General features: G+C 35.4%; 3 protein-coding genes across 6 annotated transcripts in view; 2 read left to right on the top strand and 1 right to left on the bottom strand.

Moving 5' to 3' along the window:
- The first annotated feature begins 285 nt into the window (after nucleotides 1-285).
- Nucleotides 286-9,838, top strand: LOC106760145 (ankyrin repeat-containing protein At5g02620). Its single transcript, XM_014643590.2, has 4 exons — nucleotides 286-579; nucleotides 852-1,323; nucleotides 1,957-2,366; nucleotides 8,483-9,838. The coding sequence occupies exons 2-4, from the start codon at nucleotides 900-902 to the stop codon at nucleotides 9,323-9,325; spliced, it is 1,677 nt and encodes a 558-aa protein (XP_014499076.1). The 5' UTR covers nucleotides 286-579; nucleotides 852-899; the 3' UTR covers nucleotides 9,326-9,838.
- Nucleotides 9,839-15,937: 6,099 nt separating this feature from the next.
- LOC106760172 lies at nucleotides 15,938-21,306 on the top strand. 4 transcript variants are annotated; one of them, XR_001375648.2, is made up of 6 exons: nucleotides 15,938-16,152; nucleotides 16,328-16,743; nucleotides 17,465-17,837; nucleotides 17,999-18,081; nucleotides 20,583-20,934; nucleotides 21,026-21,306. XR_001375648.2 is itself a non-coding variant. In XM_014643628.2 (5 exons), exons 1-5 carry the CDS (start codon nucleotides 16,050-16,052, stop codon nucleotides 19,843-19,845), a joined length of 1,005 nt encoding a protein of 334 aa, XP_014499114.1. In that variant the 5' UTR covers nucleotides 15,946-16,049; the 3' UTR covers nucleotides 19,846-20,160. The 4 variants fall into 4 exon arrangements, 2 of the variants coding, with proteins under 2 accessions (XP_014499114.1, XP_014499113.1); XR_001375649.2 differs by lacking the exons at nucleotides 20,583-20,934; nucleotides 21,026-21,306 and adding exons at nucleotides 19,556-19,697; nucleotides 19,816-20,160 and having other exon boundaries at nucleotides 15,948-16,152; XM_014643628.2 differs by lacking the exons at nucleotides 20,583-20,934; nucleotides 21,026-21,306 and adding an exon at nucleotides 19,816-20,160 and having other exon boundaries at nucleotides 15,946-16,152.
- A 689-nt stretch (nucleotides 21,307-21,995) lies between these two features.
- The window catches only part of LOC106760203 (glucose-6-phosphate 1-dehydrogenase, chloroplastic-like), an 18,198-nt gene continuing 16,240 nt past the window's right edge, over nucleotides 21,996-23,953 (bottom strand). Inside the window, exon 8 of the transcript XR_002667650.1 lies at nucleotides 21,996-22,872. The gene's annotated coding sequence lies outside the window, so the exon portion shown is untranslated. The remainder of the gene's footprint in view (nucleotides 22,873-23,953) is intronic.

Genomic DNA, 23,953 nt, shown 5'->3' with positions numbered 1-23,953 from the left:
TAATGAATAAAACACAACAAACATAAAATATTTCAAAAATTACGTTTTTAATTTTTTTAATATATATAAATGGTGACGTGATGAATATGTGATACTGCTCACCTGGTGGTTCGTTTACTAGGTCATGACTTAGCTAATCACACTAACAAAAAACAATTAAGACAAAGAATAAAATATAAGAAGTGGCTATTTTTTTTTTTTTAAATGCGAAAAAGCACCATTTTATATAATTAAACCTTACAATAATAAGTAAATTACGCAAAAATCCTTTTACAATTTAGTGCGTGTTGGCTGGTGATAAGATTGATGATTATTCGTTCCTTGTTTAGCATAGGATTAAAAAAGTTACCCTGTGCTTGTTGTTGGCGGTATTAGTGTCACTTCAGCTGTGATTTTGTTCCCATAATTTTAATTTTTTCTTATTCTGAAAAAATTTTAGACGCATGAATCTTAAGTGATCCTTTTCCTTTAGCTTCGGAACAGTTTTAAGTCTTGAGTTTTTGAGAATCGGTCTTCGGGCCTCCAGATTTTGTGTTTCGATCTATTTATCTGTCCAACTTCACCGAGTTTAGCATCTAGGTATTATGAATTAATTTCTAATATTCGTGCTATTTTATGATTGTATTCGCCCTTCCAGTCTACGGGCATCTCTGACTTCCAAGTTAAAGATGGAAAATAGATAAAATAGTTTTTGCCTTTTGGTTTGCTTCGTGGTATCTTTGTATTCTTGATGAGTTAATTTACTCCAATAAGCGTGTTTGATGTATACGAAACCCAATTATCCGTCTGTATAAGTTTGATTATTGGTGAATATTAATGGTCTTCTAAATTTTTCTTCTGTTGCCTCGTAGAGAGATAGAAATTTTCATTGTTATCACGGAGTGGGATTTCAAGTGATAATGGAGAAACAAAGCAGTTTTCGGGCATCTACTATGGAAAAACAGAAGAGCTTTCGCGGATTTATGGAAAAACAGAAGAGTTTTCGCATAGTGATGGAGAAGCAGCTCAGCTTTATGGGAAGCGAAAGGAAGAAGAGCAAGGAGTCACCTGGGAAACGTGGTGACTTACCAGTTCATTTAGCAGCTCGGGCAGGGAACCTGAGCAGAGTGAAGGAGATAATACAAAACTATTCTAATTGTGAGACGAAAGATTTGTTGGCAAAGCAGAACCTAGAGGGGGAGACCCCTCTTTATGTTGCTTCAGAGAATGGGCATGCTTTGGTTGTTAGTGAGATACTGAAGTACTTGGACCTGCAAACCGCTTCTATTGCGGCCAGAAATGGCTATGATCCATTCCATATTGCTGCAAAGCAAGGTCATCTTGGTAAGACACTTGCAATTATGTTTGGGCCTAAGCTCTCCATAATTTTCTTTTTTTGGTTTTGGATTTGTAACAGTTTTACAATGTAAATGAATGGAGTATAATTACCCTGAAAAGGTTGTGCGTTGGTGTGATATCTTACCTATTGATTTTTAGTTAATTAAGATCTAAACCAAAACCAAATATCCATTCTGTCCTTTCAGTCTTTTTCCATAATTTTTTCAAATAAGCCGCTCCTTGGATGTGTTACTGTTGGAAATTTGTGTTTCCTAGTTGAAGAAACATTGTCCAGGAATGATTGTATTATTCCATCCTTCCCTTATCCCTGTCTGTGCAACTGTCTCTCTTTATGCATATTGAAAATGAAGTTAGAGAAGACATGAGTTGTATTATTGTGGCTTCTCAGTAAACTGACATGCACATCTGGTGTTAAGGTTATAGTTTGTTCTTTTACGATTATATATTAGGCTTCAATGGTTTTACTACTTTGCCTTTCAGACAGTGGTTTTTAAGTTTCTGATATACTACTATGGGTGAGAATCCTAGGCAAGCAGAACCAAAGATATTTTTCACAAATACCATGCCTGTTATTTCATTCTCTCTCGATATATCTCTGACTGAAAAAGAATTTTGCAGAGGTTTTGAGAGAACTACTGCAGTCCTTTCCCAACTTGGCCATGACCACTGATTTGTCCAACTCAACTGCTTTACATACAGCTGCAAGTCAAGGTCATATTGATGTGGTTAATCTCCTTCTGGAATCAGATTCTAACCTTGCTAAAATAGCCAGGAATAATGGTAAAACCGTCCTTCACTCTGCGGCTAGGATGGGGCACTTAGAAGTTGTGAAAGCTTTATTAAACAAGGATCCAAGCACTGGATTTAGAACTGATAAGAAAGGCCAAACTGCACTACACATGGCTGTGAAAGGGCAAAATGAAGAAATTTTGCAGGAATTGGTAAAACCTGATCCAGCAGTTTTACTCTTGGAAGATAATAAAGGAAATACAGCGCTGCATATTGCCACAAAGAAGGGCCGTACTCAGGTGATTATTTATTCTGTATAATCATATTAGCCATGATAAATTGATCACGTAGACATTCTTTACTTCTGCTCAATGAGGAATGTTGATCCTTGCTGATACTTCTTTTATGGATTAGAAATTAACAGAAAATAGACAAGTAAGCCACAATTCGCTACTGCACAGATGTTAATGGTCATATTGTCCATTAAACAAAACGTAGCAGATGTGAGCACAATGTGCCTGTTGAGACTCGGAAAACCTTGACATTGCAATTGAAGTTGTGGTTGCGGATTGCATTTTAAAGCCTCAAAGCAAAAGTCCCTGGTTATTTGTTAGTTATATTCTTCTCTTGGTTGCACATTGATGTACTAGGATCCATTAGGGGAACTCAATTTCAAGGTCAGGGCTATGCGTTCCAGCTTGTGGGTTCCATAGACTAATTTTACCTTTTGAGGGACCATACATTAAATTAATGGAAAGCTTTCAAAGATCAAAAACATAAAATACTCTAAGGGATGGTGTTAGGGCTTTGGTGTTAAGGTATTTATTTTTCTAAAGAGATACAAGAAGCCCATTGGATTGTAGTTTCTTTACCTGATTAGCCTGATGTTTCCCTTTGGTAAGAGTTTTTTTTCCTGCCATATGTTGTTAGCTATGATGCATTGTATTTCTGTGTCTCCTTCATTACACGGGGTTGCTTATATAGCAAAATGAAAACAACATCTCACAGTACTAAGGATGTGAGGCTAAATAAAGTTTTACAATACTAACATCAAGGACACATCAAGGACTTTCTGTTACGAAAAGGTTCACCATTTCATACAAGGATCCAAAATTCCCTTCTATAATACACATTCCTCTCTCTCAATATTTCCCTTACTAACAATACCCATTACTGCAACAACAATCTTGTCCCCAAGGTTGAATTTTGAAAATTGAACTTTAATGGCAGAAGTGTTTCCCACATGACTGTTTTAGATCTGCCCTCTTGCTATTACACCAACACTTGTTGAGACTCTTGTGCTTGCACTTCAACACTTGTCTCCTCCAGTACACATCTTCTAATAATGATTTTTGAGCAAGTTGAATCTCATTTGGTAAAACCAAATAACCTTCCTTCAAAGGCACTTTGAACAAGGAGAATAAGGAGGGGGTGGAGAGTGTATTATCGGAGAAAAAAAAGAAATTAATGTAGCTTTGAGTTAGTGGGACTACTGTTATAGTTAGTGGGACAAATGTTGCATTAGTGGGACAGCTGTTGCACTTAATGGGACAGTTGTTGCAATTAGCGGGACAGATGTTGCTTATTATTGGTGTGTGGTTCATCCATATTGGAACCAAATTCAGCCCACTGAAGTTTCCCATACTTGAATACTTTGAATCTAATAAATTACTTTCATCATGCCTTAGCTTCTGTAGAAGAAAGGATCTCTCCCTTTGCTTCGCGGCATCCCTTTTGGAAAGTCCTTCTCTATTTATAGACTCAACACCTTTCTTCAACAACTTAAGCTTAATATCTTGTCGGGTCTGCATCTCCCATATAATAGAAACCTTTTTCGGATTCTTTTCTCAAAACTTTTGGGGTCACCAAAGTTTTTGTCAAAGTGGGGTCTCCTTTAATTTTGACTGGTTGGCCTTGAGTGCATAAATTCATGAATAAAGTCTTCAAATTCACCTTAACATCTTCTAATGTTGCCAACCAAGTTACACCCAAAATTACATCTACTCCTCCAAGTTCAAACAAGAAAAACGTCTCATTGACCTTGTATTCTTCAAACTGCATTTCTACATCCTTACAACATCCTTATGTTTGCTTTTTGTATTCGTCTCCCAATCTAAAACCATAAGGTGGAGTAGATTCCACTGGTAGATCAAGTAACTGCACCAACCCTGAAGAAATAAAGTTGTGACTCGCCTCAGTATCAATGAACACCAACACGGATCTTCCTCTTTCTTTGCCCTGCATCTTCATGGTGTGAGATTAGGTGACGCCTCTTGCACAGAAAACAAATAAGTCCAAATATTGACCATCTTGGTCAATATTTTCCTCCAAATTCCTCTCCAAAAACTTCCCTACTTCACTCAACCTACTATCCATCATTTTCCCCGTTTCTTCATCTTTGACTAATATGACCGCTCTTAAAGTTTTTTCTACACATTTGTGGCCAGGAGTGTAAGCCCCTCCGCAATGAAAACACCTCCCTCTTCCCTTCTCCTAACATATTCAAGATATGTCATATTTTGAATTCCTCTGTTTCTAAAACCCGTATTACATTACTTCTTCGCATTCTTGATTCTTGGATTCTTGATCCTTGGGTGTTGTTTGGTGCCCTCATCCTTGCAATGCTTTCCATGCCATTAGAAACTTGCGTACTCCTGCTGTTCTTGACTGTTTCAGTTTGTGATACCACCCCACTTCCTCTTTGGTACCAAAAATTAGATGCATTATTTCTGAAAGAAGGTCCTCCAATATGGCGTGACTCTTGCATAGCTTCTTCTATATCACGAGTGATCTCCATAACTCTTATTAGATACTATAGGATCGTGTGGATGAATCTGATTCCAAACATTTAGTTGCAGCCCCACAACATCTGATCTTTTGAAGTTTTAGGAACTTGCGACACTAATAATTTAAATTCTTGTATGTAGTTTTCAACCATTTCATGTTGCCTTATAGCTGCTAATTTTTCATGGACAGTGCTTGTTCTTTGCCTCCAAATCTTCTCCTCAATGCTGTTGTAAATTCCTCCCATGATGGGTTCTTGTTCTTTTGATGCCAAAACTTAAACCAATGGTGAGTGTTCCCTTCCATACTGATAAGAGCCAATTGTACCTTTTCCTCTTGATTGACATTCTGCAGTTCAAAAAACTTATCCATTGGATCTATCCATCCCAGAGGATCATTTCTCTTCGAAAGTGGTTGTTTTGTCAGGAAAGTCGTGTATTAAAGGCATCCACTACCACCATGTCCTTCTCTTCCACATGTAGAAACCATGACAGAAGATTCTACAGGTTATTCTCTTATTAGTTTGGGTTTCACAATTGTCATTGTAATGCACAAAGTTGCAAATAAGTTTTCTTCCATTGTTCAACTTGATTGGATGACACATTACTCCAGTCTTGTTCAAATTAATTGAGGTAACCTTGGCCAAGGAACTAAAGTTCAATTAAGGTGGACCAAGAGAGATATGTTTTCTCATTCAATTTTTCAAAAGTAATGGTAAGAGCAATAGAGAAAGAGGTATCAGGCCTACAAGACAATTTCATTGGAGGAGACCAACGTAAAAGAAACAACCAGCAAGGAACAAATAGAGAATCCCAAATTTCATCTTCAATCACATTGGGAATAAAGAACCAATGGTCAAAATGAAGACAAGGAGGTTCAACAAGTGTTATGGTGGAGGCGCGGCGTGCTTCGATGAGAGGAAAGCAGCACACGGATGTCACGTGCAACGACAAACAAAGAGTGTTCACATGGCAACATATGGACCTAATTCAGCCTCTGGGACCGGCGAGGTTGCTCGTCGCTTGGAGAGAAGCCTTGATCCGGTTGTTATAGAAGAAAATGGTGACAGAGATAATGGGGAGACTTTGCCAGACAAGACTGAGACCAGCAAAGCGGGATCAAACCTCACTTATACCAAAATGTTATTGAAAGGTCTAGTGGAGAGGCTGAATTCCGAGCTATGGCACATGGGATGTGTGAATTGTTATGGTTGAGAATTATCTAAATGATCTTATAGTATCATGTGAAGGGTCTATGATTCTTTATTGTGATAATGAATTAGCTATTAGTATTGTTCACTATTAAATTGACATTAATAATGGCCTTGTCACTATTGTGATAATAAATTGACACTATTAAAACTGGCCTTGCCACTATTTCTTATGTCCCATTTGTACTTCAATTAGCAGATTTGTGTACAAAAAGTCTTTCTGAACAATTTCATGATCTCACATGCAAGTTTTGAATGATAGATACATTCACAAGCTTAAAGGAGGAGTGTTGCTAATAGAATATTAAGTGTACTATTAGAAATTCTTCAAAAATTATAGAGATCTCTTTGTAACCAATACTTTAGGATTAAAATTCTCTATTTATAAAGGGTGATGTTTCAAATAAATCAATTGAATAAAATCTTCTCTCATTCAAATTAGTCCTTTTCAACCAGCAGTTTAGGGAACTTTGGCTGTAAGTTGGTAATGCATCGTATTTTTCAGCTTAACATCAATTTTAGTGCATTTAGTTCTTTTTATCTCCTTTGGCCTCCCGCTATGCCTAAAATCCTAACCCTAATCTTTGTTAGTCATATAGTTTTCTGCATGGTATGTACTTAAACATGTAATTTTTCTTGGTCTATTTCTTGTGAATGCTCAACAAGGCCTTAATTAAAGCTTTTTTTGACTATCCTACCAGGCTACCACCCTATTATCCAACTTGTAGAACTCCTTTTGGTATCCAATAACCATGCAGTTTCCCCCTTTTATAACATTTGTATATGCCTCCCTTCCATGTGAAAGAATGTTAGAGGTCTTCTCGATATACTGGTGTTCCCTACATTGAAAGGATTGCTTCATGAGTGGAGCCAGCCATTCCGTGGGATTGTTCCCCTTCGGAAGCTCTTTCATGTATAAGTATGAATGCCACCAGGATTAGTCCAATTTTGAAGATGTTCCATCATCTCATTTTTATTGGAGGTTACTGGATTCTGGCCTTCAGCCATGGAAGGTTTTATTTGCCTTTTGTTGTTTTCTACTTCTGACAGTTTGCTTAATTTCTCTAGATATTAGGATAGTTTCCCCCGATACTTTTTCACTTACTTTGAGCTGATCTTATTGAGATAATTTCTCATGAAGCCTCTGAACATGTCTCCAATATCTTCAATTTCCAAGTGGCCATTTGAAACTGGTATTAGATGATACAGCTTGTGAACTGTACAAAAAGCGAGAACTCAAGTTTGAGTATTTTTCTGAATAACAATAATTTGCTTTTGGTTTGAAGGTTGGATTTACATATTTTGCACTCAAGCAGTTCAGTCAAAAGTTTTTTCCTAAGCATTTTAATTATAAGCTATTCTGAAAGCAGAATAATATTACCCAAAAGCACCATATTTACACATGTAGAATAGAACATTAGTTTGTTTCCCAATTCACCAACTGTCATACAAACGAGTGAAACTTTCGACACCACTGCTGTGAAAGTTGCAACTTAATTGGTTTTTGACAATCATTACTAAATTTCATTCATACCTTGAAGGGAAAGCTTGCTCCAGGATCATTAACTAAGTTACACACTAGCTCAGCTAACAAACTAACGAGCCATCAAATTAAGAAAAGAAAAATAACACCGACTAGAAGTTATTCTAACTAATGTACTGGTTAACATCTGTATATCAAGTACCAGTCTGGCCTCCTATTCCAAGTGATGCTGATTAGTTCCTTCAACTCGTAGTCTTTGTTTTCAGCTATTGGACAAATTAGTTCCAGTTTGGTTATCCAAACTCAAATAAATAACCCCCCTTTGCACGACTAATACAAATTTCAACTTACAAATGTTATGCCTTGATTTCTTCTTCCTATTCTTATGTATGATAGACAGTAGAATTACTATATTTTTTCTCGTTTTATTTATTTATGCATGATTTGTTATTAGCCACATTCTTATTCTGCTTGTTTGGATGGTAGACATATTTTAATACGTCTGTTCACTGTTACTTAAACATTGAAGTAGCTTTGCTACAGTATCGTGAAGTATCTCCATTTTTAGTAGTCTGGCCAACAACCCTGTGAATAATTGACCACCTTTGTCTTGTATCACCCAGGCCAAAAGACAGCCATATGATTTTGTTAAGATGATTGGTTTTCTTGTTTTGCCTTCCTGATCCAGGATCATTGAATTTAACTGAGGCAGTTTTGCATTGCGTGCGTGCATACATGCAACTGAAGCTTAAGGAATGAATATAAACTCAAAGGAAAAATATGTAGGATAAATTTATACTTATGCATAGGCATCATGATTCGATGCTAAATTTTCAATCCTACCTCTGTTTTATCATTGGAAAGACAAAGCGTATTCCTAGAAATGAAGAGAAGTTGGCTTTCAATGTCTATTCTAAACTAGTCATTATTTATTGTAGAATGTTCGCTGCTTGTTATCAATGGAGGGTATCAACATCAATTCAACAAATAAGGCTGGAGAAACTCCTCTTGATGTTGCAGAAAAATTTGGAAGTCCTGAACTTGTCTCCATATTGAGGGATGCTGGGGCTGCTAATTCCACTGACCAAGGGAAACCTCCAAATGCTTCAAAACAACTCAAGCAGACTGTCAGTGACATAAAGCACGATGTACAATCCCAACTCCAACAGACACGTCAGACTGGCATGAGGGTTCAAAAAATTGCAAAGAAGCTGAAAAAGCTACACATCAGTGGCCTGAACAATGCAATAAACTCTGCAACTGTTGTTGCCGTTCTTATTGCTACAGTTGCTTTTGCAGCCATCTTCACAGTCCCGGGTCAATATGTTGAAAATAAAACAGATGGATTTTCTCTTGGACAAGCAAATATAGCAAACAATGCAGCTTTCCTAATATTTTTTGTGTTTGACAGCCTGGCATTGTTCATCTCTCTGGCAGTTGTAGTGGTTCAAACTTCCGTAGTTGTTATTGAGCAAAAGGCAAAAAAGCAGCTTGTTTTTGTCATTAACAAGCTCATGTGGATGGCTTGCCTTTTCATTTCCATTGCCTTCATTTCTCTTACATACGTGGTGGTGGGATCACACTCCAGATGGCTTGCAATATATGCTACAGTGATTGGAAGCTTGATAATGCTCTCTACAATTGGCTCCATGTGCTATTGTGTAATTTTGCATAGGATGGAGGAGACAAAATTGAGGGCCGAGAGTCGATCATTCTCCATGTCTCATGCATCAGACCAAGAGATTTTAAACAGTGAATACAAGAGGATGTACGCACTGTAATTGATATATCCCAATGAAATGGCTTGTATTATCCAGCATATTCTTGAAGTGGTGATAGGTAGTTTCTACTGTCAGTGTCAGATTGTATGAAGATAACCTACGGTCTTTGTTAGACTACAGATACCGTGAGAACCGGAGGAAATGAAGAAAAATGGGTGGGGAATTCTCGGCACGTCCACTAGTAAGTAGAAAGGATTTTATCAAATTTAGTATGATCTTGGTGAAATAATTGTGGTGGTGAAGACTTCTTTTAATGGAAGATAGGTATGCAAATAATCACTATATTGGCATCATAAGTTATCAATCATTTCTAGATTGGCATCCTAAGTTATATCAATAATTTCTAGCATACCAAAATGACAAAAGAAATAGAGAAAAGAAATGTAAGATGGTGAGGGACTAAGACCAAAACCTACTCAGTTAGTAAACCTATAAAATGATGGATGAAACTTATTCCTATAAAATTCATAGCTAATGAAATCTGGAATAAAGTTCCCCGCCCATTATTTTTAATTTTATATTTCTAATTCACTTTTATATATGTTAAAACGATTTAGTAGAAAGCAAGTTCCGCATTTTGAAAGGAGCTCCAAGAAAGCCTTTGCACGCTGGCCTCTTGTAGTTTAGGGTTCCAAACCTCCACACCCCTAAACTACAAGCTAGCTTTGAAGCCTTTGCACCCCTTTCTACAAACCTTTTTCTAGAATATATATATATATATATATATATATATATATATATATATATGAGCTTTCTTCGCATGCTTGAGCTTTCCCCTTTCTATTAGTAAAGTTGTTAAAAGGTAGGTTTCTTACTAAGTGTTTGTGTTAAGGAGTTTCTTTCTCAAAGTCAAGTTTATCATTTTTTGCTTTAGAAAGATTGCAGGGATGCGCGCCCTTCCTTCAGCCGGCTCCGCCCTGTCTATTCATCTCTTTCTTTTCTCAAATGGATTTTTAGGGATCTCTCTTGTTCATAAATCTGGAATAAAGTTTCCCGCCCATTATTTTTAATTTTATATTTTTAATTCACTTTTAATATATGTTAAAACGATTTAACTGGGTATTTTTTATTAAATTTGTATAAATAAAGTTAACATTATCATTGTAATATTTTTATTTTATTTTTTGTTTTTTTTAAAGTTTTTTTTTCACATGTTTAGTTCATGTCGTGTTATGTGTTAGTGTTGGCGTATCAGTGTTAGTCAGTATAACATGTTAGTCACAGTCTCTTTATACAATGCATTCGCCAAAATATCAAGATTGACACATGAAGGGATAATTTACACAAAAAAAATCTGTGTATTCCAAACTTAATCCTATGCTGATGTATTGCATTCCATGATCGCTATGGATTAGTACAAACCAATTACAGGAGGGCAAATAAAAAAGAATATGGGGAAAAATCAGTTAAGGTCTAACATAGTAAATAACGGAAATGGTTAGGAAAGAATTTGCCAAAATAATCTCAGAGGAATATAGACTCAAGCTGACCAGTTCGCTTCTAACCCAGAGTGAATTTGCTATACCAATTAATTATTATAAAAGACAACTAATTATCGACAAATTACTTTACAAAATATTCAAACATGCTTAAATAAGGCAATACAGTACAGATCATTGCTCGTTCTTAACTCTTGCCTTATAGGGAATGGTTGAGATGAAGGAGGTCCAATGGTCATGGCAGATTGGGAAAGTGTCAAACAAACCCTTGATTCGAGTGTTTGTTTGGTGAAGGTTAGAGATCCAGTAGTGTAGGGTGGTTTAATAGGTGAAATAGTCTGATTAATCAGTGGAATGAGTGGTTGATCGGTGGAAAGGGTTTCAAATCTGTGTAGAGTAAGTTCTAATCGGTGAGAATAGAAGATATGGTTCGGTGAGGATGCGAGAGGAACTCTCTCGAAGACGTAGATGAAAATGTGGTGCTGTGAGAAAGGCTGGAGTGATGAGACGAGGTTTGTTGAGTGAACCTCGAGGCTGAAGGAATGCAAATGCGGAGTGAAAGATCTGATGACACAGACGACTTGGAAGACACTGGAAGTCGTGGCTGAAGCAAGCAACGAGGCCAAATCAGATTGGACGAAAATGCTTTGATGGAGCTGAGATAAATTGATGGGAGAATTGATGGAAAATTAGAGAATGGTAACGTGAATGGAAGGTGGTCGGGGAGAATCCTTAGATTCTCCGACCATGACTCTCAGGGTGAATTGGTTATGGAGTCATCTCTACAAAAATGCAATTCAATTAATTTAAAAAGTGACTTACGCAATGTGCTTATCATGCTTTAGAGGGAGATGCCCACCTATGTCTGCCACATGCTTATCACATTTTACACATGTTTAATAAGGATAAAAGAAATGATAAACTAAGATAATTGAACTTGGGCTCAAGTCATCATTTCTTCTCTCTTGGAAATAATTTATCCTCAAATATGATGGTTCACTTGAGGACTTATTTTTGTTAGCAACACAAAAGTTCTTCCAGGATCAAATGTCAATCTGCAATAAACATCAAACATATCTCTAATTAAATTTTTTTACCAATAAGATGTATAGGAAAATATGTTTAGAAGAAGGTTTTCCTATTTTGAAATTTTTAATTTTAATACAGCAAAAAAACCTTTCTTCATTAGAAATTTTATCTTTGTCCTGAGTTAGTAATAACCATAAAGATAACCATAACTCAAGTTGTGAATTGCCATGTGTTGAAAATTACAACATTTTAAAAGGTGAAATGGCAAATTCTTTGAAAGAAAAGTTAAATTTAGAATGATAAATGGAGAAAAGTGAGAGGATAGAAAACCTTCCCTTAAGAGTCTAGGTTCTAATGTAGCTGAAGATGTTGCCCTTGGTTGCTCTTTTTCTCTCATTTCTTTTCTTTCAATTTCTTCCTTTTCTCTCTCTCTTTTTTTTTTCCATCTTAAACGTTATTCTTTTCCTCTTCTTTTTTCCTCTTCTCTTCTCTCTTACTCTCTTCTTTCTTCTTCTTCTCTTCTCTTTTGCTCTCTTTTTTCTTCCTCTTCTCTTTTCTCTTGTTCTCTTTTTTCTTCTTCTCTTCTCTCAAGCTTTTATCTTCCTCTCTTCTCTCTTTTTCTCTTCTTCTCTCTTCTTATTTTCTCTCTTGCCTTTCTATTTTTTCTAGTAATTTCCTATGTTCTCTCTCAATTCTTCTTTTACTTCCCTCATTTAAGAACATCTTAAGTTTTTCTCCAAACTCATTTTTCCTACGAGAAAACCCAATTAAATTTTGAATAAATGACTTAAATTCTCTAATAAGCACTCATTTTTCCTACGAGAGAACCCAATTAAATTTTGAATAAATGACTTACATTCTCTAATAAGCTCTCTCGTAAGTTCTAAATTTCTTTTTCTGGAGGTACAAAATTTCTTTGCATACAAGCTCTTAATTCATACCAATCACAAATGGAAGATTTTTTTACCTTTTCTAACACTAATTTGTCTTTGATCCCAACACTCTCTTGCATGCCCTTCAAATTTAGAAATATATAACCTAGGAACACAATTTTCATTTGTTGTAAAATAACTAATTTTAGCCATAAGTGGATGTATTTCATCAATTTTCTTTTTCCAAGCAAAGTATGTTAATGCACTTATATCTCTACCAAAGAATGAAAATTCCCTATTAGCCTGATCATATATATCATACTCAATCCTATCAAATTCCCAAAAGGTACAATATTTCATGGTCTTTTCAAGTGTTTCAATTATATCTTTGAAATACGTGGTTGGTCAAAACTAAAATTACTACTCCTACAAGACCTATAACTTGACATCCTTTGTTCTTAAAAGTTTTTCTACTCTAAAGGGTTTATAGGTTTCACACTTTAGACAAATCCCAGGTAAGGGAAGTGAGCCAAAAAGGCTACTTAAGTAAGTCTTGCCTTACCAAAATTGTCTTATGCTAGTGACTAAGTACCCCTTAAAGTAAAATTATATTTAAAAACAAAGTACATGCCTCACCAACAAAGAGAAACAATCAAAAGCTTTCAAACTCTAATGACCCTTAGCTAAAACAGATTGCTTAGAAGAAGATATAGGATAGTAAGAACTTCCCTTTCTCTCGGCTTGTGCAATTGGTGCCTAGTTGCTCTCAATTGTATTCTGCTGCACAAGTTTTCCAATTCTCACCAATCCCAAATCTGCACAGATATTCCCTCCAATTCAATAGACAACCAACAATGCTTTCACTACAAAAACAACTAATGAACTCAAAGGAAAGTAACAACAACCCAATTTAAACACTCCCTTCAACGGTTGTTTCTAGTTGTTGGTTCTTGAACTAGGACAATTGTTCCAAACTTTTGCCAAAGTAATGCTGCTGATGTTTAATGATTCGACACAAGTCAGTTCTGGATACAGAGTCACACCAAAATCCAACAAATACAAATGTTCATGGAAAGTGAACCAGATTCAGATTATATATGATTCAAAACAAGAACTGAACTAGTTAAGCAACAATCCAAGGTAGTCAAAGTTGATGGACTAAACTGGTCTATCCAAAGAACAAGAATGATATGATGCAACGCAAACCCTAGTCATCTAATTCCTTCAATCATGCAATCAAAATTGGAAATGAAATGCTTGAGTCACTTTGTAAAACTGAATGATGTATGGCAGTTAAAACAACAAGTTGATGCACAACCCTATTTGCTCCAAACAGATCAGCTTATTCATAGCGGTACCACACACAGTAGATATGTCAATCTGATTTGGATGAAACTAAATGGCAACCAAGAATATACAACTAAATGGCCCCAAAATTAGGAACCTAAAACTAGATTACTGTTCATATGAACAGTAATCTCTATCAGAACCTAATAAAAGCATAACTGAATCATTTAATAGAACTTATAGTAAGCATTCATTTTACGTGCATATCGCGTACAAAACTGAATCCAAAATTTAATTCCATTTTATCACAAACTGACTTAGAGTAACTAGCTGACCTCATTGTAAGTTGTTCTCCCCTAGCTTTCTACCTTCTCACAGACTGAACAACCAATAAATGAGAAACAAACCCAGTAAAGAAATATATAATCATCCTGTCCTAAAAAATATGACAATCTAAGGAACACAATGAACTAAAATACCACATATGCAGATCGAATTAGTGCATACACTTCTGGCTTCATGTTTTCTTACGATAAATAAATAAATTTTTCTAAAATAGTACATTTTAAAAATTTAACTATCGACTTAGTAATTAAAATTACCAATATAATAACAAAAAAATTCACAATATATCTCTTTATTTACTAATTATTACTATATTTTTAATTTTTAATACTATATTTACAAAGACAATTAAATCATTTTTATAAAAAATATAATTTTAAATAACTTTTCATTGAATAAGATAGTGCTTCAGAAGAATTGGGCCTTTAGAAGGGTCTCTACTGCCGGCCCCATTTGCTACCACTATCCCATGCATGGGTGATGTTCCCTCCACCTTCCCCTTTGCTCCCTCCACCTCCCCTCTTTCTTTTTTACCCTTCGTTTGATTTTTGTATTCCCATTTTATTATTTCAGTAAAAATTTATTTTATACTCCAGCACCACACCCCTCTTTCCTGTATCTCTCCATTCTTTTTTTAACTCAGTAAAATTTAATTTTTCTTTTTATTTTTTTTATCCAATAACCAATACTTTCATTAATGGTCCTATCACTGTCAATGCACCACTCCAAAGTTCCACTACTTCCGCTTCAATCATGAAGAAGTTGCAAAGAGTGCCACTGTAGCACCCATGTGAATCGAAAGAGCGGCAATCCACCTATGCGAAACGAAGGAGTAACAATGGTGCACATATGAAACCATCAAGTAGCATTAATGAGAAGAAGACTCTGGTCTGTGTGATCCAACCCGAGAGAGATAGTGAAACCTTAATCTTCTTTATTTTCTTATTTTCCCAGTGGTACTCAACCCAAGTGTTTTTTCTTTTAAAAGAGTGAGCTGGGATTCAAACAAAACATCACAAGTAAATATTAATCCAAACCATCCTACCCATATTGAACCAACAGTCTCCGCTGACCCCCTTCCGCTGATGCCATTGTTGCTGCTTTCGTTCAATCTTCTTCTCCCTTTAATTTTTGTTTGCTAAGAAGTTTCATCTGATGGTGGTGGTGGTTGAAGGTAATGGATGTGAGTATGCCACGAAATATTAAACGGATGTCAACATCCGTTCATCCGTTTATGGATATCGACATCCGTTGAAGGAGAAACGAATTTGCCATATCCGTTGAATCTGAGAGAAAATTGCACAATAGACGCACCGAAACACCACAAACTAACATTGCATCACCACAGCACCACCAGACCAACACCACACCACCACCGCATAAGTAACACACAACCAAGGTGAAAATGGAAAAAATTGAAAATGAATGTGAAGAAAGGATTGAGAAAACACATATCTTTGAAATAAAATGAGAGTTTGGGGAGGGGGGCGGTGGGAAACGGTGTGCGGCTGTTATTTGGAAAGTGAAGATTATGGTTTTATAAATCAGGGTTTTCATAAACTAAAAGGGTAGAATGATAAAAAGTTAAAGGATAATTTTGTAATTAAAAATTATTTGGAGAGGTGGAGGGAGGATTTGGGGGAGGTGGAGGGAGCAACTTCCCCCATGCATTATCTGAAAAGTTCAAAATATATTTTAATTTAACCCAAATTTTCTCGTTCTCCTCTCAGCTTCCTTTCTTCTGTGGTTGTTATGCCCAACTTGTTTCGTTTCTCCTCCACCTTCTCTTTTCCTGACATCACTGGGGGTCGATGCTGTGGTACTGGTAGTCGAACTCCTCGCTGCCAGATTTTGCGTAAGTGAACACCTACTATTTTCAACCTCTTAACTTTTAATTTAATAAAAGTAATCTTAATTTTCTAGATTTTTTTTGTTTTTTTTATACATAATTGATTGTTATTAAAAGTTAGACAAATGTAAAGGGTAATTTTATGAGATGATATTACAATTTAAACTGTTTTATGTATCAGATCCTTCTTCACAGTCACCACATAATGGGCAGGGATATAGAAGCATAGATAATAAGAGAAGTTGCAATTCACTGACGAACGCTATGAATCCCTGCACTAATATTGTGAACTCCGTTCAAGTTCCTTTTCCTTTGTTCATCAAGTCTTTTAGATCAGTTCCATCGTTCAAATGCTTCTGCCGGAGCTCAGATGAAAAGGGAAGTGACGATGTGAAGGACCCACTGTATGGGTTGGTTGACAAGCAAGTTCAAGAACTATTGAGCAGAGAAGAGAACAAGATTTTGCTAGATGGTTTAGAGAAGGCGTCGCAGCGGGTTGAGATGGCTAAGAGAGAACTTGAATTGATCCAAAAACAAGAATTAGCTGTCAAGCAGCTGAAGGATTACGTCAACCAGCTGGAAGGCGAAGTTCTCGAGGTAATGGTTGAGCTTTTCTTCCTTAGATATCAAAACCTCAGACTACAAGATAAGATTAATCTCTGGATTTTACTGATATCTGTAGACTCATGACCAATTTAATATTAAAAATATGTCCTAATTCTTGTGGTTGAAACCAGGATTGCGTTTATCTACATCTCCTCTCTGTAGATATTTCATCTTTCAGCTTAGAACAAATGTTACTATCTCTACTGGAACTAATTATAATAAAAATTAATTACTTTTACCAATGAACATAGTACTTTAAAGTTCATTTAGTGTAGTTATAAAATTATCAATAGATGTTTTTCCAAAAAAGGAACCAACATAAATGAATTTTCTCAAGAATGACTACAAAAATAATTTACAGTGCATTGGAAGGTGTGGAAGTATTGATTAGATTGAAAGGCGTAGCTAGGAGCTCATAACGTTCATGATGAGTGAGAAATGACTCCTGTAAAAAGTCATTTTCATACATTTTTATCTTATTTTAGCCAGCCTATGTATACTTTACAGAAATATTTTGCCTCACAATTTATTTAATAATTCTTCGATAACTGACATTGGTACTTATCAATGAGTTATTTTATAGCAAAAGTACTATTTACTTGTGATTAAAAAGTATTAGTATTACGTAGTTTATGAGATGTTTTTGACTTGATTTCTTTAATTACTTGATTCTTACTTGAGTCGTTACTCACAAAAATTGAGTGAGTTTAAGATTGAAGAATGTCAAAGAGACATATCAGAGGCAAAAGCCATGGTGGAGAAAGCAGAGCAGTCTCTGTTGGTAAATATGGGAGGCCCTGAAGGTGGCGGTACATCCATGGGGATGAAAAGTGAAGAAACTGATCGAGATGAAGAGAGATGGGAGTCAATAAAAGCAGCATCAATTTCTGCCCTTGTTGGTACCGTTTCAGGTCTCCCCATATGTTTCACTCAAGTCACCGACACAACTCAGCTGCTTCTTCCTTTGACAATCAACTTCATTAGTTGTGCATTGTTTGGAGTGACTTTTCGTTACACTATAAGGAGAAACTTGGATGATGTTCAACTTAAAACAGGGGTTGCAGCAGCTTTTGGTGTTGTTAAAGGTTTACCATGCTTACATTTTAAATGTATTCAAATTTTGTCACTGCATCATTTTAGATAAAATATTATCTTGTCCTATTTTTTCTTTTGAGGTCTTGAGTTGAATGCTTTGAGTCTAAATAAACCTAATATTGGCATTTACTGAAACAAACTCATGATGCAGGTCTCGGAACCCTAAGTGGTGGATCACTCCTTGAGCCAAACTTTCAAAGCTTCTTATCACATGCCCAAGACGGAACAATTTATGTGAGTGAGAATCTCTTAATTTTTGTTTCTGTTGCTGTTGCTTTAGATTACTGTCTCAAGACAGGGCTTTTGAACGCTTTTCCAATTGATTGATCATAGCTTAAATACAAATTATTTGTTCAATTATCATAGCTTAGATGGACATTGATCAAGTGTCGGTATAGTTTCATAGTTCAGCCATCCTATTAATAAACTCACTGATAATCTACTAAGAAGTCTTTTATTTGCATTCGAATATTTAATCGCTTGCATTGTTAAGCTGCGACGCTTGACCTTTCTGAATCAATTATGCATTGACTGATTTTAAATTCTTCTTGTAATTAACTTGTTAAGTTATTTCTTTTGGCTTTTACATTCAGTGCAGTAGATAAATGACTTGACACCACTTGTCTACGTACACGAATTCATCTCAAATGTATTCCATCGTATCACAATATACTACAAGTTTTCTTAACAAACTTGGGAAAACCCTGCCTTCAAATGAATTAAGACCTATCAGCAATTATAAAAGGGTATTTCAGTAATAAAAAAATTAAAAGCCTATTTAAACCAAAAACAAATCTTTTTAAAATTGATTTTTCTCTTTTAAAAGAAGGACATTTTATTAATTCTAAAAGTACATTTAAAAACACCTTTTTAACTACATTTTTATAAAACTCAAGAATTAAAGCAAAAACTCAAAACTATCCTAATTTTACATAATTAAAAATTAAAATACACTAACAAGGACTTCTAAACACAGAAAAATATGCAAAATTAGAAAGTTATAATCCATCCTGTTTACAGTTTATACCGTACACTTTTCATACATCATTTCAACACCTTTCTTACACCCTTTCAATATTAATACAACGTACACACTACACCCTTTATACATTATTCCTACACCCTTTTTATACTCTACACCATTTCTACATTCATCTCACACCCTTCTTACACCATTGTTAAAACTTTTTTACACCCTTTCTATATTATTCTATACATTTCCTATTCTCTTTCTACACTTTTGCTACATCATTTTTGCACTCTTTCTACACTTTTTTTTTTCATTCTTACACTCGTACTACACTTATTCTACACTTTTCTCACACTGGTCCTACAATCTTCTTACACCCTATGTCCTTCATACATCTTTCTTATACTCTTCTTACACCCTTATTACACCGAAAATGATATGTTAACACCCTTATTTGACACTATTTTAACAACGCCCACATGGCGTGTGTCTATTGGCCACTATTTTTAAAATAGAAATTGGATATCTGAAGTAGATTTAGGGGCATTATTGGAAAAGAAGAAAATGAATTTTCACAATTTGGCGCCCTCGTTCCTCATTTCATTTTCAGTCTTTCATATTTTCATTTTCACAATGACCTCCTCCCTCTTTCTCCGTCATGCACTCTCCTCATCACTGTCGTTCTCTCTTTATCTCATCATCACTCTTGTGTTGTGGTTCTGTCATCATCATTCTCAGTTCTGACGCGTTTCTTGGTGGCTTGGGTGTTGTCGGTGTCTTGGGCATCTTGGTCGGCATCTTGGGCATCTTGGTGTTCTCACGCGTTTCTCGTTCTCTCATCCTGTACGTGTACCGTCGTTTGTGTGTTGTTATTTGTGGGGTAAGTTGAACTGCAAACTTAGTCTAACCTAATCCCCAATAGAGAATTCCCCAATAGAGAGGTTATAACCTATTCCCCAATAATCTAACTATTTATGTGGGAATTGTTATGATTGCAGGTTCAATGGCATCAAGAAAAACAAGTGTAAGATAAAGTTAAATTTTTTATTGGTATGGATGAACCAATTTCTGGAATGAATGCAGTTTTGGCAAAAAACTTGATTTCTAGTGTATGGTCCCCTATGTTATCATAAGTGTGTACTCCAGAAGGACTTTGTTCAAAAATGAAATTTGTCTCCTGTAATCGTTTACAATGAAACTGTAAACGATTACACTGATGGTTTTCCACCACTGGTTGCATGTTTGATTTCGAATTAAAATGTTATTGTAATAAATGATATTTATGAGAATTTTATGGTCTCCAAGAAGTGGCTGGTACAATGTTTTAAGTACCAATACATTTATATTCCTTTCTTGGTAAACAGAATTGACTACATTAATGGTACATTAAAGGCAATTGAAAGGCAATTGAAAGGTCCATCATTTTTCCAATGGCATTCAAAAAGACTGAAATATGACTGTTTTCACAACATTTAATGGACTGTTTTGACAACATTTAATGCTTTAACATTATGTCAAAGCCATTCAAAAAGACACAAGAACATCACAATTTATAAATTTGTTAGAGGTTTGTGGGAAATTAACAAACACAAACACATCACCACGTTTCTTTTCTTCTTTTGGAATTCATGGCTGCATCATCTACTGCACCAACCTCAACAATCTTGTGGGAATTTTTCACCATCCACCTCACCCATTTGGTAAACATCTTATTTTGCTTATACATCTTAATATATTAGTCTTACTGTCACACGTATCTTTGCAGGATTTCTGCTATGTGGATAGGCATTTCGCTACGGCTTTTGAAAACGAATTAGTGAGTATGTGGTCGTTGCAGGACAATCACGGTCACACATTTGGTAACCTATAATATTAACGTAATGCAGCCTAGAATTACGACTGGATGGTCTTCACTGAAAAACGTATATCATGAAAGGGTTAACGATGCCCACGTAACCTTCCAGTATCTCGGTAACAACAACTTCAAAATTATAATATACTTTGGTCCTTGCACCAAGAAGAGTAAGCAATATTTCATTGATCTCTGTACTTATGATCCTGATTCTTCATTGTTCGCTGTCAAATTGACTAAATCACAATGTGAAGGAAGTCATTTGGTACGTATGAAATACTTCAAATTTTCCAACTTAATTTTCATGACTGATAATAGTTCTCAATGTCATTCACTTCATCTTCATGATTCTACAGGACTTACGAACAACATTTGGGAATGAAATTAGGAACAAAGGGTTCACAGAGGTTCTGCTTCTTGGTCATATGGATGGCATCAAGTGCAAGGTTTTGGTTTCACATACTAGGAATTCAACAAAGTTTGGAAGAGGTTGGAAAGATTTTTGCGCCCAATATGGTTTGAAGGAAGGAGAAGTTGTTGTATTTGAGGTTGACAAACATTGTCATGTGTTGAAAGGCTTTTTGGTCGCACAAAAAGTCAACAAAACCTAATCCCCACTAATGTATTATAGGGTTGACTAGGGATCAATCCAAGGACTTAGCAAAATCAAGTTTAGAATTATAGAATTAAACCTATTTTATTGAAAAAAATAAAACTAAAACTAAGTGGGGAAAGAAAAATGAATTATTAAAAATAAAAGAACCTAAATGCAGATGCATGACTTAACCTATCTGAATGAACGATGTATGAAAACCAGTTTAAAGAAAACAATTGCCTAATCCAAGAAAACATATGCAATGAAGGAAGGATGTATAAAACCTAATATGCTAAAACCTGAATATGGAAAACAAAGAAACTTAGGGGTAAATGCACGAAAACCAGTAATGCATGATTATGAATCGAAAATGGAAGGATTAATGGAAAGAAAATAAAATTCTAATTGGTATATTCAATGCTAAAGAGATCAAAACAGAATTGAAACAAAATAAAAATGAAAGAAAAGTGAACATAGAACAATGGGCCAAAGCTGAAATCAAAATTATATGCACACATCTTAACACCGTAATATCAAATTCAGAATCAACAATTAAAAATATTGGAAAACTAAAGGGAATGAAACAGGTTCCTAAAGCAATCATCTAAATGTAATAAAATGCTGAAAACTTAAAAACAAAGTTTAAAAATCCTAACAAGAAACAAGAATCAAACTCACAATGTAGAATTAACAAAATGAAATTGCTAAAACAGTAAACGCAACTGCAGGGAATGTAAATGAAATTGAAAGGCAATGTAAACTGGATCAAACGAAAACATAAACTTCGAATTAAAATCTGAAATGAAGAATACAGAATACCAGAGTCCAAGATTCCATCGTCTGTCACCCAATGGAGAGATCAAAGACATCAGCAAAGCAAAGTACTACTCTCTACGAAAACTGTAAAACCTAAAACTAAAGCGAGAAAATTGGAACTGAGAGTCTAGAGCACACTGCCTGTCACCCAGTGCACGTACTATTCTCATTACAAAACTCCTTTTTTATAGGGAAAAATCCAAAACAGAAAAGAATAGGAAGAGGGAAAGAAATAGGGGAAAGGAGATGAACCGAATAAACTTGGAATATTCGCAAACTATTCTTGACGAACTTCTCTGAATCAACTGCTTCGCGCCTTCAACCGTCAACTTCTAATCAGCTCCAATCATCCTTCTGGTCCGATTAATTTCTTGGGCTGGCTTCTTCTTGGGCCTTGGAGGCTTCGGTCATCTTCTTCTGGGCAGGTAATGCTTCTTCTCTGGGTAAGTTTCATGAACCCTAGAGCTCTCTTTTTCTCACACGTTTTCCTCTTCGCTCTTTGCCCTAACTCTGTGTTCTCTCTTTTTCCTTCAAAATGAATTTCTCNGGCAGCTTTTGCAAATGAAAATGAATGAGAACGAGTGCGAAAAGACCCCTATGGCAGCAACAGTGTAGAACGCAGCGTTTCACTAATGAGTACTCAACCCAGCAGGCTTTGCTTGCAACAGTCCAACATCTCAATCTGAACAGCGTTCTCCATATGCAACAGCTACGGCCCAAGTTTGGCAGCACATCAGCCCACTGTTTAGCCCTCTTCAATTCATTTAGCACCCGTCCTTTCTTTATTAGTACCTGCAAACATTAGCATAAAAAAAACTGGCAAAATAATATGAAAAATAAAGCCTAAAAAATGAAATTTTATTTTAAATTTTCTGAATATATTTTTTTTCTAAGATAAAATTCCTAATTATTAAGAAAAACTATTTTATTTAACTAAAAATGAAAAATTAACACTATTTTAACAAAAGCTCTAAAATTAAGAAAAAATGCTAAACTAACCTAATTCTAGAAAATTAAAAGCTAAACTATCCTAAAAAAGTAATATTAACATAGAAAAATAGGGAAATTTAGACACTTAACATCATGATATCATAGTAGAAGTTCACATTAATGGATGTAACTGTAATATTAACCACCCAATATCCCTCTGAACCAGACTACACAAGCACAAATTATTTTGAAGTTCTGTTATTTGTTTTCTTATATGTAAATTTCATTGAAACTTTGTTTAAGGTTTATTTGAATGAACGAAGTAGGGTGAAGTCTTCTAAATTGTCTCTTATCTCCTAGATCATGTAAAGGAACATTATTATCCACTGTAAAATCAGATTAACATAACATAACAATAAGGAATGCATACAATGGTCCTCTGTGAAGAAAAAAAGGGCTCCCTCAGTTCAACTTTGTGTCCAAAAACCAAAACCACGAGCTGTAATCGATTACACATCTGTGGTAAACAATTACCACAGCTTTTTCTGCATAAGTTCCTTCAAAACATGAATTAAGGTCTTCTAATGAACATCATACTTTCTTTCCATACCCAAAAATGAACTACCACACTTAAAACTCCTTCAAACCTCTGAATGAACAAGCACACTTAGAACACCTCCAAAGCACTAAATGACACCAATACAACTCCATCTGTGGTATACATTGAAAAATTAATACCATGGTCCGCTGTGAACAAAATAAGGGCTCCCTCTGTTGAGCTTTGTGTCCAAAACAGAAAACCAGCTCGCGTAATCGTTTACAACTCTGTGGTAAACGATTACAATAGCTTTTTCTGCATAACTTCTTCCTGGACATGATTTGGGGGCTTGCACTCAACATCATACCTTCCTTGCCTACCCAAACATGAACAAGCACACTTAGA

The sequence above is a fragment of the Vigna radiata genome, chromosome 5, assembly GCF_000741045.1.
Source record: "Vigna radiata var. radiata cultivar VC1973A chromosome 5, Vradiata_ver6, whole genome shotgun sequence".
Classification (NCBI taxonomy): domain Eukaryota; kingdom Viridiplantae; phylum Streptophyta; class Magnoliopsida; order Fabales; family Fabaceae; genus Vigna; species Vigna radiata.
This window is presented reverse-complemented; position numbering and strand designations above follow the sequence as displayed.